General features: G+C 40.4%; 1 protein-coding gene across 1 annotated transcript in view; it reads right to left on the reverse strand.

The window, feature by feature from the left end:
- The window catches only part of LOC309531618 (uncharacterized protein), a gene marked incomplete at its 3' end in the record, with an annotated part of 56497 nt that overhangs the window by 14396 nt on the left and 23515 nt on the right, over window positions 1-18586 (reverse strand). The window contains exon 3 of the mRNA XM_082221205.1: window positions 6431-6543. Within this exon, the coding sequence (XP_082077331.1) occupies window positions 6431-6543 (113 nt within the window). The remainder of the gene's footprint in view (window positions 1-6430; window positions 6544-18586) is intronic.

The raw sequence follows: 18586 nt of genomic DNA on the forward strand, positions 1-18586 counted from the left end.
GGAGTGAGCAGATCTTTGTTGGTTTGGTTTATAACAAGAAGCCGAAAGCACCAGCCTGAAGATGACGAGTGAGACCTCGTCGAAACGTCGCACAGACACCCCGACTCTTACACGGGAAGACACCCGAAGACACCAAAACCTGCATATATATATATATATATATATATATATATATATATATATGCGCCTTTTTATTAGTTAGAGAGGTCACTTGGGAATTGCTGACACTGTGTGTGCGCTGGTTAGAGAGTCAGAGTTGAAGAAGGGGAAATTATTATGAAGCTTGTTGACTGGTTTGGGCATGTGGGGTTAAGGTGAAGCTGCACAGCATGTTACGATGAGAGAAATAGCTGAGTATCATTCCCTCATTGAAAAGGTAAGCCTCGCTGCACAAGGCTACCTAGTAATCCTGGTGATTTATACAACTAATAACACAGGCCTAGTGAGTCACAGCATCTCTCAACCTTAAACAAGTTTGTTGTGAAGTTCATGCCACTCTGAACTCATATAAACATCAGGATGCAGATGTGATAAATAAACTCCCATTCCAGTTGTAAAATAAGTTGAAGTATACTAGAATAGGGAATCAGAGGACACACATGCATGTATTAGTTCTATAAATGTTCAGAATGTATCTATAAAATGTGGTCCACATTTGAAAATGACTACTGAAAAATAATTGTATGTCATATGTTTGCACCCTTTGTGTTGCATAGGCATACTGTGCATGTAGTTTGTGTTTTGATATCCCTTCCTAAGAGCATAATGTAGTATATGAAGCTGCATTTCATCTGAGTTGACTAATGTAGAGTGCAATCAAATCAGGATTTGGTAAACAAAATCTTCCATAGTCTTATTAGTATCCATCATGCCTGTCTGCCCTTGGCATTCATTTAAACAGCTTTAGCAAAAAAAGTGACCATGTAAGTCCTGGCAGCTCTTGGTGGTTGCTGGATATCATTCATTGTTTCTATATACAACTGAGAGAAACTTTCTTTGCCATTCTGAACAAAAAAGGTAGCTAATTTGGGGATTGATTTCAGTATGCATCGTCACAGTGCAGTTGTCAACCAAAGCAGTTCAGATTTAAAATCTCCTTAAGAGTAATTGGAAGGGAACATCTGTGCCCTCCAGAAGTTATGACAGTATGAAAGTAACTTTCAAAAAATGCATAAGCAAAGGTTGCTTCAGAAACAGCTTGCTAATCAGCAGCAATATGGTGACCCAGTTCTCTGACAAGGCAGCATCATTAAACTTTCTTGTATACAGCATCTGTGTTAAAAAACACACACCCAACAACAGAAGATATGCAAAAGGGGGGAAAGAGAGAGGAAGTGTGTGCACTCAGTGGACTAAGTAAGCTTTCATTATCAGCGACATTCAACACTTGTAGGTTCACCAATATTGAGAATCTCCATTGCCAAATTAACTCAGTTGCCAGAGTGGGGGTGACAGGATGGAAACGTCTAAATCTCTTTGGCAAAATCAACTCTGAGCCAACACAAGAGATGCTAGCAGATTTCATTGTGTTTTTAAAATCTTTTATGCCAAAACCCATCATGTTTAGCCAGTACACATGTTTCACTGCAACAGCCCTAGAATTGCCACTAGTATATTTGCAACAGAGAAACACAACCAATCCTGGCTGTCTGATAATGCCACTACTGATATGCTGCACAGTTTTAAACACCTGTGGGTCTCATTTAAAATGCTCAGCTAAAAATGTTTAATCTTTAGGTTTCCTCCTTTTTTCAAACAAACAAAACCAAAAAACACCACTGGCCTGCTTCTGACATAAATGAGAACAATGACTTCTGGCTATATGAATAATCTGTTAGAAAAGTCACTTAAATAATGCAGATAGAATCCAGAGAGAAAGAAAATCCTGATAACTTTTTACTGGTTTTTTGTTTGTTTGTTTGTACACACACACACACACACACACACACACACACACAAAATAATCTAACAACATTTCAGGTTTTACAATCAATGATTCAACCTTGAACTTCCGCCTCCTCCAAGGTTTCCCCAAAGTTTGGATTCATGCTGCATATTTTAGTTACTCCATGCCTTTGCTTCTACAAAAAGCAAAAACAAAAACAAAAAACTTCCACTGACCTTTCCACTGCTGTTCTCAGTCAAATCCTATTTGTGTCTTAACATATTTACACTGAGTTTTTAAATCTAAAAATATTTTCCAGTTCTCCTTAAAGTCAATCTCTTTTTATCTCTAATTTTACAAGTCAAACTAGCCAATTCTGCATATTCTGTAATTTTCAATTTACTAAGGTTTTTTAAAAATAAAAATAGAAATTTGGTGGATCAAAGGGATGCTGTGGACATAGTGTATCTTGATTTCAGTAAGGTTTTTGACAAAGTCCCCCATGATATTATTGCAAGGAACCTGGGTTGAATGAGGTAACTGTTAGGTGGATTTGTAGCTGGTTGACTGACGCAAAGAGTATTCATTAGTGGTTCCTCATCATCTTGGGGGAAAGTGACAAGTGGGATGCCACAGTATGTTGTCCTGGGCCCCTTGCTGGTCAACGTCTTCATAAACTACTTGGATGAAGGAATTGAGGGGATGCTCATCAAATTTGCAGATGACACCAAACTGGGAGGGGTAACTAATGCCGCAGAAGATAGAATCAGAATTCAAAATGACCTTAACAGATTGGAGAACTGGACCCAAACTAACAATAATGAATTTCAATAGGGATAAATGTAAGATTCTGCACTTAGGCGGGAAGAACCGGATGCACGAATATAAGATGGGGGACATTTGGCTTATTGACAGTACATGTGGAAAGGATCTAGGGGTCTTGGTGGACCACAAGCTTAACACGAGTCAACAGTGTGATGCAGCAGCAAAAAAGCTAATGCTATTATAGGCTGTATCAACAGAAGTATAGTCTCCAGGTAAAGGGAAGTAATAGTACAACTCTATTCTGCCTTGGTCAGACCACACCAGTGATACTGTGTCCAATTCTGGGCACCACAATTTAAGAAGGATGTTGACAAGCTGGAACGTGTGCAGAGAAGGGCAACAAAGATGATCAGGGGTCTGGAAACTAAGCCTTATGAGGAGCGCTTGAAGGAGCCGGGTACTGTATGTTTAGCCTGGAAAAGAGGAGACTTAGAGGAGATATTATAACCATTTACAAGTATCTTAAAGGTTGTCACATGGAAGAGGGAACAAGCTTGTTTTCCCTGCTCTGGAGGGTAGGACTCGAACCAGTGGCTTCAAGTTGCAAGAAAGGAGATTCCGACTAAACTTTCAGAAAAAAAATTCTGACAGTAAGAACTGTTCAGCAGTGAAACAGTCTCCCTTAGGAGTTTGTGGACTCTCCTTCCTTGGAGGTTTTTAAGCAGAGGTTGAATCGCTATTTGGACTGGACCCTTCCAACTCTACGGTTCTATGTCAACTAGAGACTAATTAAGAACTAATGCAGCAATGGGAGTCTATCTTGGACATATATTGTAAGGAGAGTGGGAAACTAGTTTTGGAAAATTGTATTAAATTGTATTAATTCGGTAACGATTTTTAATAATTTAAAAAATAATTGGCAAAAAATATTTATCACTAGTAACAGGGCCTTCATTGCATAGGCTGCCCCAAAGGAATGCGAAGAATTTGTTAGTCTGTGTCACTGACTGCTTTGTTCTCTCTCTCTGTTTATATTACCGCTAAGCTACTTTGAATTTTTTATGCACATATTTACCAATGTGAAAAAAATCCATCTGATTCCTCTCTGTTCCAGTTGATTTCTATTATCTTTTCTTATGCTCACACACTTTATCTATTGGCATTATCTGCTCTCAGTGACACCGTCCTCTATCCAAAATGCATAGCTGTCAAGTGTCCCTTATTTGAAGGGACCATATCCCTTATTCCAGCGCCATGTCCTGCTGCTGTCCCTTATTGATGGATGTCCCTTAAATGTCCCTTAAATGATGTCCCTTAAATGATGTCCCTTAAATTTCAAAGGAAGCAGCTCCTCTCCCTCCCTGCCGGCCAGGGAGGAGGGAGGCTCCAACTGTGTTGCTTGGCTGTGTTGCTCACCTAATAAGAAGTCTAAGAACGACTGGGGGGGGGGGTGGAGCTTGCATGCCTTGTGTGTGGCTAGTTAATGCAAGCTGAGGGGTTTTTTGAATGCTGGATGCCATTTTGTTGCACGTGCTGCTGCAAACTTTGCAGTGCAAAGCCAGGCCGGGGAGCCATCTTAAGTTGAGACTGCATAGGCCTTGTGGTGCATGTGATTCAGATTCTATTCAGTTGAACCTCTGGTGACAAAGTTGGTTGGACAGTGTTCTCGAAGCTACCAGCATGAGTTTGACCAGACTGCAGGAGGACAGGAAGACTGGAGTGCCTGGAACAGGTGAGGCTGCAGGTCCCTTATTTTGGCTGCTGGTCCCTTATTTTCAAGGCTGCTGGTCCCTTATTTTCAAATCTGTAAGTTGACAGCTATGCAAATATGTTCAGCTACATAATAATATATAAAGGTAACCTGCTTCAGAGCTGGACAGTGACTGGAACGCAGGTCCTGCTCTATCACTACATTTCACTGGTTTTCAGTACCGTATATTTCTAGCTTTAGTGAATTCAATGGTCGGCTCCAGGATTAAATAAATATGTCCAGGCAGCAAGTGACTGTGAAAGCAAAGTGTTTCATTATCTCATTACACTCTTTTAGCTAGTTTCATGCTAGTGTTTGCCTTCTGGAGATGGAACTTACTTGGTATGTAGGTATCATTTTTCTTGTGTCTGCCTCCAGCATCTCAAATGTAAAAGGAGTCTCTAGCTACTGAGTCTCTTCAGACATTATGGTACATGTGTCTTAGTAAGTGCGACATAAATCAATATCCAAAATGATCATCTGGGCTCCATTCTTCTAGGCTTTCTTTGACCTTTCTTCTGAAAGGGGAGAAACTTCATGTCTGCTAAGTAAAGCTTCTCAACTGCAGAACATACTAATTTATCTGCAGAAGCTATTTTTCTTCCCTAGGCAAAAATAAAAGCATCCTTCCCATCATCTGATTTAGCGTTTTCCCCCTAGCCATTTTCCTGATGTTTGTTCTTGTTCTGCACTTCATCCAAATGGATGGACACTCCCCCCCCCCCCACTCATTCATATAGATGAAAATGGGAAAGAGGAGGGCTACAATTTGGAAATTTGATGGAGAAACTATTGCTACCATACCACAAATCCTACTGTGCTGAGGCTGAGAGAAAATTCTGTTTCTCCTATGGGATTTCCCCTTGGAATTCTTCTGCTTTTAACTGCTGTCTAGCATTGAGTCGTGACAGCCCTACCTAGAAAGAAATAATTGGACTAGGATTTTTTTTCATGGGGAAAAAAGATTTTGGGATAAGGTGTGTGTAAGAGAGAGTGAGAGAGACAGAGAGAGAGAATAAAATACTCAATAGATTGCTTGTTTTTGCACATTTTCTATGGCCCTGAGGCAAATCAATATTGTGTAGAAATTTTGGAATGGCCACCAAAGTTACCAAAACGGGATTAGAATATGTTGGAACCAAATAAACACTCAAGGCTGGTCCACTAGATTGAATGGGACACTGTGACACCCACCTCCGTGTATCTCAACCACTGCCACTGGTCTGCCATCTTGCAGCACAGGATGAGTAAACGGAGGAGAAGCTCAGTATGTACCTCAACTTGATTACAATCCAGATGGGCTGGGCCACTGGGGACTACAGGATCCAGTCCAAATGGCCACCCCTGCCTTTTACTTTTACTGCCTTTTAGTTACTGTAAAATGACCAAAGACCTAGGATTAACTCCCCCCTTTTGGGTTCCAAATAGTTCAATACAAATGTATTACTGGCCAAACACAACAGGTTCATTTATTGCTGTTTTCAGAACATTGTTCTATCAAATGTTATTCTTCAGAGACAGTTGTTGTTACAGTTTTCTAATTTATACAGACAATGGACAGCTGTCCAAACATTTGTGACAGAGATAGTGATTTCTACTCTAACAGGCGAGATTTCCGAAAGTCATTGCATATTTAACATACTCAAATGTGCACTGTATTTGTTCATAACAAGGATCAATTGGGAGTGGGGAGAACTCAAAAGAAAGAGCTTTTCTATCCCTAAACAGAAAAACAGAAATACCCTGGAAGATAAATATTTTTCTACCTCAGGTAAGTCAACTATCTTTTTTTTATTATGATTTATTGCAAGAAGAAAGAAAATACAACTGAATTCAAAAGAAAATTAAACATACACACAAAATGCAAATCTGGGTCATTTCATTTACATTCCTTGAAATGTAAAGCACCCCCCGCCCCATTTCTTAAAATTATTTTATGTCACCACATATAACAATACACATATTCGAGATTTGCAAAAAGTAACTATCTTTGACGTACTTGGTTAAAAGTTTTACCACAAATTGATTACCAACGTGTTGGTGCAAAGATATTTTTGATCTGATTTGTATTCTCATGGATAAAAACAGCATACATCTGCTGACGTAGAAGCCAAGTTGAAAAGTCTCAGAATAGCAGCTTATTCTATGGAAACAGAAGAGCAAGAGGCAATAAATTAAAGTAACAATCAGTTGCTAACTGAATGTCTGTAGTTCCAATATCTCTGATGAGGCAATGTAAACTGCTGTAAAGGCCTGGGTTGTATTAAACAGTTGAGCTGCTAGTGGAAACTAGTGAAATGAGTCCTGCTGGTGCAATGGGACTTTCCTCACCTCTCTTCCCCCGATGTCTCTCAAATTGGTTAGGGGGGTGTATGACAGAATAACCCCCGAAACAGCATGGAGGGTGAGGGGAGGAGATATAGTTCTGCCAGCAAGCTGAAATATTTGTGCTGATGAAACAATCAAAATAGTGTGACATTGAATTGCTCTCAATATCTTATTTTATTTATTTTTTTTAAATGCCGTTCCACATTTATATTCTTTTTTAATATATAAATTTTTTATTCATTTTCCAATACAAAATTATACAGTCAAAACATCTTTTCTCTTCATCACCCATTTCTCCTTTTTGACTTCCCTCAGCTTGCCTGATAATCCCCCATTTTACTCACTTTTTTCACATTTCTCGAATTAATATTCCACTACAATGTTATTTTATATTTTACCTTATTTTTTTACAATATTTCTAATTTATATTTTCACAAAACTTCTTTAAAACTTACAAACGTTATCTGATTATCACTTAATTTTTGCATATATTCTGTAAATTTACTCCAGTCTTCTGTGAATCTCTGGTGGCGTCGATTCCGGATCCTTCCTGTTAATTTATCAGGTTCAGCATAGTCCATCATTTTCATTCTCCATTCTTCTATCGTGCGTAGTTCATTTCCATTTCTGGGGCATCAATATTCTTGCTGCTGTCACCGCATATAGAAACAATTTCCTTTCTTTCTTATTAATCTCATTACCTATTATTCCTAGTAAAAATGCTTCTGGTTTCTTAACAAATGTATATTTCAACATTTTCTTCAATTCATTGTAAATCATCTCCCAAAAGCCCTTTACTTTTCCACATTTATATTCAAGGTAACATACAAAGCAATGTTGCAAAAACCCTTACAAGTTGACCCAAAATTCAGTTGCCCTAATGCTTTTGCAGAGGCTTGTTTCTGAGGAAAGAAATCTCTATCTGATGACTGACCAACTGATTGATTGTTTTAAAAGTCATTGAGGAGTGAGAAAATGGACCTCTCTATAAAGAGTTTCTAAAATTAAGTACCACAGGGGCTGATTAATATGTTTTCTCAAATGTTGTTTGTTTAGTCATTATTCATTGCTAGTGAATGTAGTTCTGTTATATTCCAAATATAATTGTTGTGTTTATGTCATTCTTCTACCTTACTGTTGGGCTAGTATGCACCTACAAGAGGTATCATTATGTAGAACTTTTGTTCACCAGCCACCTGAAGTCTGCTAATCCCATTTGTGGACTAACATAGTACTCAGCAACCTTCTACTTTCTCCCCTAGTTTGGGCAGCTAATAAAACTAGGAATTCTACCAAGGACTTGGTGAGCTGCGCTGTGTTCACCTTTATGGGCCTACACTGTGGGATCTTTTGATTCTGACCACTGAACAGTTTCAATGATCAATAAAGATACACTGACAATGAAAAGGGTAGGTAGGAATGTTGGGAGATTCCATGTCCCCTAATAATCCATTGCTCTAATAATGCCAGCTCAGTACAGTGGAACTCTTTATTATTATTACAAAGTACCACAGAACCATGGTGAATTGCTGATTGGGAATATACCATCATAGCCTTAACACATGCCTCTATTTGCAGATTTAAAATAACTCCACATTTTTGGCCACTAAATCCCTCCCCAGTCTTCTCTAATTGCCACATAAAACGAGGTGATCCACCGTAATGAATAATCATAATGAAGTAGCCACGCAGCACGCCTCTCATTCCTTTCCTTATGCCGTTATCAGTGTCACTATAGTCTCCGCTGCATATTTCGCCTATTATTGCAGCTGTCAGAGAATTAAGTGAAATCTATCTGGCAACATCTGGCTTCTCAGGGGGGAAAAATGAATAATTTCATCAGCCTTCCCCAGCTCCGTCAGTCTCATCCTAATTATGATGTAACAGAGGGCATTAGCATGTGGTGGACTTGGTGATTAACCTCAGGCAGCTGAAAAAGTGGTCTGGAGAGATGAGCAAAGCATTTGGAACAGCTCGATCAATTATAAATGCTCCCCCCCACCTTCGCACCGGACGAGGCACTTAAATTACAGCAATGACCTTGTGATTGGTAACAGTAAGTTACGCTTGAACCCATTTAGAGGGTCAGATGTTTTGTAGCACATTTCAATAGTTTAAATGCTTATTTCTAAATTCATTTGGAATTAATTCCTTTTTTATTTTTTACTAGCGACTAGAGCTGAGCAAAATCTTCACAGGTTTGATTTTTCCACTGGAATTCAAGATATCAGTGCAGCAGAATTTTGTCTTGAATCTGGAGCAAAGTGATGAATCTATTGTAAAGTCACGAGGAGACACGTTTATCAAAAGGCGATTTTGGGCCTCAAAGTGAGGCAGTCTGTGTGCTCTAAAGGGAGGCACCCACACAAAAGTTTGAAAAAAGCCTGTGCTCATGAGTGTGGGTGAAACAAGGGTACAGTGTGTTGATCATTTGATGGGGAAGGGTTTTCTATAGGGTACATAAAGCAAGGGTAGATCAGCCTTGGGTCTAGTGGATCAGGGAGCTTCACCAGAATAGTCACTTCCCATTGTGCTCTAGATTCTTTTTTTCCTTTCATATGTGGGTTTGTTTGTATTATTCCAAACCTAGCACACCTGCTTCAGGATCATACAGGCTGCATATTTTCTTATTCCTCATCGCTATTTATATCCTCTCTCCGTTCTTACAAGCTGTCATTCAAGCTGTCACTCATGGTTCTCCATTTCCCCATGTTATACAGTGGTACCTCTAGCTGCGAACTTAATTCATTCCAGAGGTCTGTTCTTAACCTGAAACTGTTCTTAACTAGAGGCGTACTGTGCCGCCAGCACACAATTTCCGTTCTCATCCTGGGGCAAAGTTCTCAACTCAAGGTAACTCTTCCAGGTTAGCAGAGTTTGTAACCTGAAGCGTTTGTAACCCGAGGGGTTTGTAACTCGAGGTACCACTCTACTCACAACTCTGTGAGATAGTTTAGGCTGAAAGAGTGTGTTGCCCAAGATCACATGATGAGTTTTATTTGTATCTTAACCCTGATCTCCCAGGCCCTAGTCCACCAAGTCCTCCACATTCTGGGGGCAGGGGGAGATGTAAAAGTGATGAAGTTGTTAAATTTTCAGATATACATTTCCCACAATAAAATATAAAGCATTACATCTAACAACTTCCATTCGTCTCCTTCCATGGTTCCTTTATACTTCCAAAACATACTGCATATTCTATTTCTATCCCTCCCCTTTTCATATAATCTTAATTTCAGTTATACTGTTGAATATATATTAATCCTGCCAGCATTTTCACTTGCTTACAGTTATTTTCCAAATGCTCCACAAATAATTTCCATTCATCTTCCTCCACTCCTTCTTGTTCTCTTACCCTGCTGGCCTTTAGCTCTGCATATTCCATCATTTTCAGCTGACCTTCCTCCTCCTTTGGGACCTCTCACACCTTCCATTTCTGGGTAACAAAATGTGAGCTGCTGTCGTTGCATACATAAATAACCTTTTCTGACCCCTGGGTACCTCTGTCTCTATCTTTCCTAAAAGGAAAGCCTCTGGCCTTTGGGGGGAATGCTGTTTTAAACAGTTTTTTCATTTCATTATAAATCATTTCCCAGTAGTCCTTAACGATTCTGCATGACCTTACTTTTTTGTTCAAGGTCGTCGTATTCTTCAAAAAAGTGAATGCTTCACACACAGCTTTAAGGCACGATCAAGACATACAGAAGCATGGTGGGGTCTCACTGATGTCAGTGGGAGAGTTAAGAACCTTCTACCGCTAGAAGCAATGGGGCTGAAATGCTTTTCTTAGATGAATCCTTGATTCTGTAAGTAGTTTGAGGAAGTGGCTTAAATATCCTAAAGTTCTGTAGGCAACTCGCATTAAGAAGCAATCCTGTTTGTATGAAACGTTAGCATACAGGCGTGGGGTCTATTTATTTCAACAAGCTTTAGAACCAGGGGTGCCAACTTGAATGAAATATTGGGGGACAGGTAAGCCCCATCCCACATAATCAAAAGATGTGGTGTGTACACACTATTTGACTGGCAATGCCCATCAACTTTGGAGGGCCAGCCTTATAAAAAAAAAATGGGGGGGGGGCAAAGTGACCTCACCCTCTATGTTTGGCTCCTATGTTTTGAACTGGCTGATTTTTAAAGCAAGATTGCTCCAACAAATATAATATTTCAAAACCAGAGTTGATGGTCAACCTTTTTATAACTTTTTAGATACAATGGTTTTGTACAGATCTTTCTTCTCTTGCACCTAATTCATATTGGGGGACTGGGGGATTGGAGCTTACTGTTTCATTCCAGTATACAGACATAGCAAACATCTTATGCCATCTGTTGGATAGTGATTAAATTCATTTTGGGGCATATTCTAGTGCAAAGTGTACTGAAATAGTGTGCCATGCTAACTGCTTCAATGGGGCTGGTGCAAAGGATCGTCCTATTTTATTGATGTTCTTGAAGCCTTGTGCAAAAATAATATGTGAGAAATTTTGGAACACACGAGGAATGATCCAGCAAAAACCAAACCATTTTAATTCCCAATAATTTTAATGGAAAAGATTTACAGTGCAATTCTGTACATGTTTGCTTAGGGTGAATATGCATAGTGAGCTGTTCAACTGAAAAACAAAGAAAGAGTGAGGCATAAAGAGTAATTGTATGCATATTCACTCACAAGTAAGTCCTACTGCATTCAACAAGGTGCAGCCTTAAACAAGTTTAAATGAGGCTGAATTATGCCCACCATAACTAACATTCCTAGACCAACTTCCCATAATAAAAATATTGTTTATGTTTTAATGAAAGAGACACCAGTGTCAACGCTACTTTTATTAAAATGAACTTTGCTATTTATTCTTTAACAAGAGTTCTCTCTTAATAAAAAATGGCCTTTCCCAAAATGCTTGAATAATACCTTCAATAATACACCAAGAATTTCTCACCCAACCAAATGAAATATTATATTTACTGCTACCTTTGCATTGCTGCCACAATTCATGTACTGGAATATATTGGGATAAATGTAATCAAGCAGCAAGGGTGAAATATGATGTGTTCATCCAGTATATAAGAATCGTGCACCTCAAGTACATTAGAACTTTCTTTTTTAACGCAAGTCATACGATTAGCAATACTAGCTTCTCCAAATGCTTCACCAACACTACTGAAACTGAAGACTTTATGCTTAGCTGAAACTGAACTATTCAACAAACTGAGTTTCAGTCTAAGCATGAATTAGAAGTTCATGTGGCAAAATTTTATCTGTATGATCATACCAACTTTGCCCCTTGGATTCCCCAAATGGTGTTTGTGTAAACCAGATGAAAGCTAGTATCTTATGCTTGGCACAGTTACAAGCTAAAGCAGATCTGTGACTCTGCAGCACACAGGGTCAACATCAGATTTCAGGGGACCCTTTACATGGTGTTGATGATGGGGTACCACCCCCCAACAACCCCTCAAACAGGACACCCTACCTGTGGCTGCCACATGCTTTCACACCTACTGCTTTGATGCCACCCTTCGCCAGGTTTTTGAATATGCTTTCATGGAGGATGGGTAGTGGCACTTTGAATGGGGATGCCCACCATCTTATGTTAGCCATAGAGCTATGCGATCAATAGATCAATAGGCTGGGACATCTCCAAAAAGGAGATAAGAGCTGAGCATGGTCCCCATTCAAAAGCTGCAGCACTGCCCACAACTGAGAATGATCCAGGGGTCTTGAAGGGAGGCCGGTGAATGGCAGCATGGCCAGGTCAGGCCATTGGGGGCCCTTCCAAGCTGCTCAACCAGTGTGCAACCTGACTAACCTACAGGGCCTGGCAACATGTATCCACATTCTTATGCATTGCATATTTGTTAGTGTCTGCTGTTCCTCATTCTAAAGCACAAACAATCATTATTGTGTATGTCACATGCAGAGTTGGCGTACTTCTGTGCCATATTCCTGATTTAAAAACCCATACAGCTGCCTAAATTCCTTCTTTGACGATCACTCGTACCTTAGTAAGATTGTCTTGCATGGGAGCCAGAATCTAGTACTAAAAGGGTACTGGAACTGATTCAAGAATTTGGACAGGCTGCAGGTTTCAAGTTGAATAAGACGAAAACCAAGGTTTTAGAGAAAAATTTAACTGTGAATGAGAGAGAAGTTTCAGGAGGAGACAGGACTAACATTGGTTAAAAAAGTAAAATACTTAGGGGTTAATATGACTGCTAAAAATGTGAATTTATTTAAGGATAACTATGAAAAATGTTGGACTGAAGTGAAAAAGGATTTAGAAGTATGGTCAAATTTGAAGCTATCATTGTTAGGCCGAATTGCTGTGATAAAAATGAATGTGCTGCCAAGGATGTTATTTTTGTTTCAAACATTGCAAATTTTGGATAAGATGGATTGTTTCAAGAAGTGGCAAAAGGATATTTTCAGATTTGTTTGGCAGGGCAAGAAGCCTCGAATAAAATTTAAGATACTAACTGATGCTAAAGAAAGAGGTGGATTTGCCCTGCCAGACCTCAAACTTTATTATGAATCAGCTGCTTTTTGCTGGCTGAGAGAATGGCTGCTTCTTGAAAACACTGAAGTGTTGGATTTAGAAGGTTTCAATAACGTATTTGGTTGGCATGCATATCTGTGGTATGATAAGGTAAAAGTACATAAAGCATTTAAAAATCATATTGTTAGGAAAGCATTGTTTAATGTTTGGATAAGATATAAGGACTTGCTAGAAAAGAAAATCCCAAGATGGTTGTCACCAATGCAAGCGAAGGCACAGAAAAAACTCAATATGGAGGCCAAATGGCTGAAATATTGGGAAATTCTGGAACAAGATGGAGACAGAATAAAATTGCAGAGCTTTGAAAAGTTGAAAAATAAAGTGCGAGACTGGCTCCATTATTACCAAATAATGGAGGCATATAAATTGGACAAAAAAAGTTGGTTTCCAGGTGGAAAAATCAAAATTGGAAACAGGATTGTTAGATCCAAAAAATAAGAATTTGTCAAGAATGTATAACTTGCTGTTGAGATGGAACACTCAGGATGAAACGGTGAAATCAGCTATGATTAAATGGGCACAAGATGTTGGACATAACATAATGATGGCTGACTGGGAACAGTTATGGACCACAGGTATGAAATTTATGGCATGTAATGCTCTAAGAGAAAATTTAATGAAAATGATTTATAGGTGGTACATGACACCAGTTAAGCTTGAAGAAATCTACCATTTGCCCGATAATAAATGTTGGAAATGTAAGGAGACTGAAGGTACATTCTTTCACCTTTGGTGGACATGCCCAAGGATTAAGACATTCTGGGAGATGATTTATAATGAAATGAAAAAGGTATTTAAATATACCTTTCTGAAGAAACCAGAGGCCTTTCTCCTGGGCATGGTCGGCCAATTGGTGTTAAAGAAGGATAGAACTTTTTTTATGTATGCAACAACAGCAGCAAGAATACTCATCGCGAAGTATTGGAATACACAAGATTTACCCACCAGGGAAGAATGGCAGATGAAGGTGATGGACTACATGAAATTGGCGGAAATGACTGGCAGAATCCGAGACCAGGGAGAGGAGTCGGTGGAAGAAGATTGGAAAAAGTTTAAAGACTATTTACAGAAATATTGTAAAATTAATGAATGTTAGAAGAACGTTGGAATGAAGTGATATGGCTTCAGTAGAAAGGTTATAAGGAATTAAGTACAAATAGATTAATAGAGTACTAATGGAAAAATAAGGTTAAAATGTGTTAAGATAATTATAGGACAGAAAACAGGGGAAGATGGAAAGGAATTGCTGAAATAATTAATAGAAGTGGAATACAAAAAGGGAGGCGTGAGGAGGTCGTGGAAATATGTGAAAGAAAGACAAGATATTGAATTTTTTTTCTTTTTCTTTTTCTTCTTTTTTTGATGTGTTTTTAAATTGTTTTTGTTTTGTCTTGTTAGTTTTTAGTGTTATGTAGCGTCTTTGTATTGTAATGTAATGTATTGTTTTTTCTTTGCTCTTTCTTCTTTGTAAGTGTTTAAATTGTTGCAATAAATATTATTTTAAAAAAAGATTGTCTTCCATGAATATAGTCTTAACAGTGTTCCATAAGTGACTGTGGAGGCCAATTCTGAATCTGCACATCCTTCCAAAGTGGGGACATAGGTTTCCAGGTAGGAGTTGATCAAGGGCGAGGATTTGCCAAACATGCCTTCCTCTTAGCTTGTTTCTCCCTTTCGTTCTGAGTTTGTCTTTCTTCAAAGTCCTTGAGGCTATTCCCCAACTGGAGCGCTCGCAGACCAGTAATTCCAAGTTGTTGGTGTTTATACTACATTTTTTAAGCCCCTTTTGTTTCCACTGGCATTATGCTTTCCATTCTTAAGTTGGGAATAGAGGAGTTGCTTTGAAAGATGAAAATCAGGCATCTAAACAATATGACCAGTCCAATGAAGTTGATGTTGAAGAATCATTGCTTTGACACTGGTGATCTTTGCTTCTTCCAGTACACTGGCATTAGTTCACCTGTCTTCCCAAGTGATATGTAAAAATTTGTGGAGACACCATTGATGGAATCTTTCAAGGAGTTGGAGATGGCATTCGTAAGTTGATAGTACAATAGCATTGTAAACAAGCATTTTAGTTTCTGTATGTCCCAGTCCTCAAACACTCTATGCTTCTATCCAGAGAAAACTACACTCACAAAGCTCAGGGGATGCTAGATTTTGCCATCAATGTTGACTCTTGTGGAAAGATAACTGCCTACGTTGGAAAAAATATTGACATTTGCCAATGTTACACCATTAAGTTGGATTTGTGGCCCTGTGGGGGGGGGGTTGTTTTGTGCTTGTTGGTGCAGCACTTTGGTTTTCTGGATAGTGCGTGATAGGCCAAGCTTTCCGTAAGAAAGAAAGCTGTATAAATTAATGCAGATCTGAATCATTTTGTGCCATGAATGTATAATTACCTTAATTGCACAACAGCTTGCAGATTAAACCGCTGGTCTTTTTTCACTGATATGTTAATATCCATTGCACATGTAATAGCCATCAGGAAATGTATCTGCAACAGGAAGCTTGCAGGTATCTGTGGCATCCCTGCACATGCTCTTTTTCCATCTGATTATGGATGGTGCTCAGCTACCAGAAGGCCAGAGACTTAAGTCTCTGGCTGTCCATATAAGGAACGGACATGGGGCAAGATTTAAAACAGTCGCTATGCAGTAAATGCTCAAGTGATTCCGCCCAGAGTATGTAGTTAACTTTCAAGTATATATTTATTCAAACAATCTGAACAAGACATTCTTGCTGCAAGATTTGTTTTTCTGCCGATGCAGAAATCTCAGACCCACATCCTAATATCCAGGTGCCAAATACAACATTAGCAATCACATTATGATTTGCCCAGAGAGAATTTTTTCCTTTCCCAGAGACTTGGATGCAATTACTGCCTGAGCCAACTCCCAATGAAGTCAATTAGCCCTTAATTAGCAACTAAACCAGTTAGCTGGGATTCATTATTATAATATCATAAAAATGCATAGATGTTTATAGACAACTGAAATGGCAAACCACCTATCATGCAAAGTTTACATTACAAAAATGGATTTGTTTAGTTGTCACACACAGGGAGGTTTTTAGAGGAGCCTTTCAAAGGTCAGGAACCTTTTGCTCATGGGGGGGGGGGGGCAAAACAGAATCAAACCAGAGGACTTAAGGTTGGCATTGGTAAGTAGCAAGGGAACAAGCATTAAGGTCAAGCATTTATGAAGGACTTTAGCCAAGATAACTGTTAGGATTCAGATGCAGAGAGAGGCATCCAAGGACTACAGGCAGAGGCAAAACAGTAGCAAGGACCAGAGAGGTATGGCATTAGCGTTCGCCTGAAAGCCCTGCTGCAACTTCCCTCCTTCGTGGAGGATAAATTAACCCAAGTCGGAAGCAGAGCTTCTTTGTCCGTAGCTCCAGCCACATTTATCAGACCAAACCACGTATTAAACATCAAATCCTGCTTGGCCAGGGCATTTCATTTTCAAAAAAGCCTTTGCTTGTTAAATTACTGACTTCACTGTCCTGGACTGGGATTATCACAACTGTATTTTCCCCACCCTCCAGTTTTTACTCTGCTTTCCAAGTTTGCAATAAAGGAGGCACCAGAGTCTTTTAAACAAACCAAAATTATTCCAATAACCAGGAGTGACTTGCCTGATAGCGCATAACTAGCAATAGCCTTCCACCAGCAGTGTTATGGCTGCTTACCATGACACTGAGGCAGTGGTGAGGTCAGGGCTGTGCAGTCGACTGGCAGAGCCAATCCAGAGCTTCCACTGGTGCTATTCTGCAGCCCCAAACTTTCCTTCACCTCACTGCTCAATGCCTCCCACTCCCTGCAGTAAGAGGCAGAGATGCTGTTTCCAAGAGGCAATTACTCCACTGGTCAGGCTACACCTGTCTAGACATCTTACAAATACTGTGAGCCGCTTCCTAAACTGCCAGGTGTTATCAGCAATTGCTGATAACTCTATCAGGCAATGGTAGATGGAGCAATGAAAACAACACAAAACTGATAAAAACGAAATGTTGCTCCTCTTGTCACTGTAACCCAGGGCTTGCCAACTGCATGCATGCACACATACATAATTTGCTTTTCCAAGGAAAAAAGACCAACAGATGCTTTGGGGTTGAAGCATGGGTGGAAAATAAAGGGTTAATGTTGGGACTTTCTGGAGGTTGTATGTAGTATTCACCTAAGTTTTACTGGGAGCAGATGGACGGAAATGAATGGGCTTAATTTAGTCATGCCCATTAGTTTCAATGGGTCAACTCTTGAGTAAAATTAACTCACATACCACCACCCAATATGTTTCTTTTTTATCAGTTATGAAAACATTGGGTGGAAGAAATGCAAAACTATCAACTCCTGAAGCAAAGATAATGATTTTATTCCTAAAATAGTTCCTAATTTCAGAAACGACATAGTTTAAATTTAGTACAATGGAAATGATTATGTCTTAGACCGGGGGTCGGCAACCTGCGGCTCCAGAGCCGCATGCGGCTCTTTAAAGCCTTTGCTGCGGCTCCGGGGCGGTGGCGAGGGGAGGAGGCGAGGGGCGGAGGCGAGGGGCGGAGGTGACCAGCCTGCCGCCCAGCGGGCGGGGCGCCGTAAAGCAGAGCGCCCCCCTCACCAGGCAGACATCCGCAGCGTGGGGAGCCTTGCCGGAGGTCCCGGCAAGGCTCCCCACGCTGCGGATAGCAGCCTGCCGCCCGGCGGGTGGGGCGCCGTAAAGAAGAGCGCCCCCCTCACCAGGCAGACATCCGCAGCGTGGGGAGCCTTGCCGGAGGTCCCGGCAAGGCTCCCCACGCTGCGGATAGCAGCCTGCCGCCCGGCGGGTGGGGCGCCGTAAAGAAGAGCGCCCCCCTCACCAGGCAGACATCCGCAGCGTGGGGAGCCTTGCCGGAGGTCCCGGCAAGGCTCCCCACGCTGCGGATAGCAGCCTGCCGCCCCACAGGCATCGGCCAGCCCCACAAGCTCGGGGGACAGCAGGGAGGCGAAGCGCCGCCATCCCGCTGTTCCTCGACCTGGTTCGGTTTCCCCGACCTGCTTTGGGGGGGGGGAAATAAAGGGAAATTTTTTTCCCTTTATTTCCCCCCAAAAAAACTAGGTGCGTCCTATGGGTTGGAGCGTCCTATGGGGCGAAAAATACGGTATTTTTATAATGACGAATGCCTCATTATTAATTATTATTTACATCAGGCACTGATTATGATTTATGGTACACTGGGGCCCTGATTAATTTTCTATGGCATTTTGGGGCATTGATTATTGGGCATAGCAAGTCGCGGTCGCGTGGAATTTGTGCTTTGTGACCG

This window comes from Podarcis vaucheri (genome assembly GCF_965113315.1).
Source record: "Podarcis vaucheri genome assembly, chromosome: 4".
Taxonomy (NCBI): Eukaryota; Metazoa; Chordata; class Lepidosauria; order Squamata; family Lacertidae; genus Podarcis; species Podarcis vaucheri.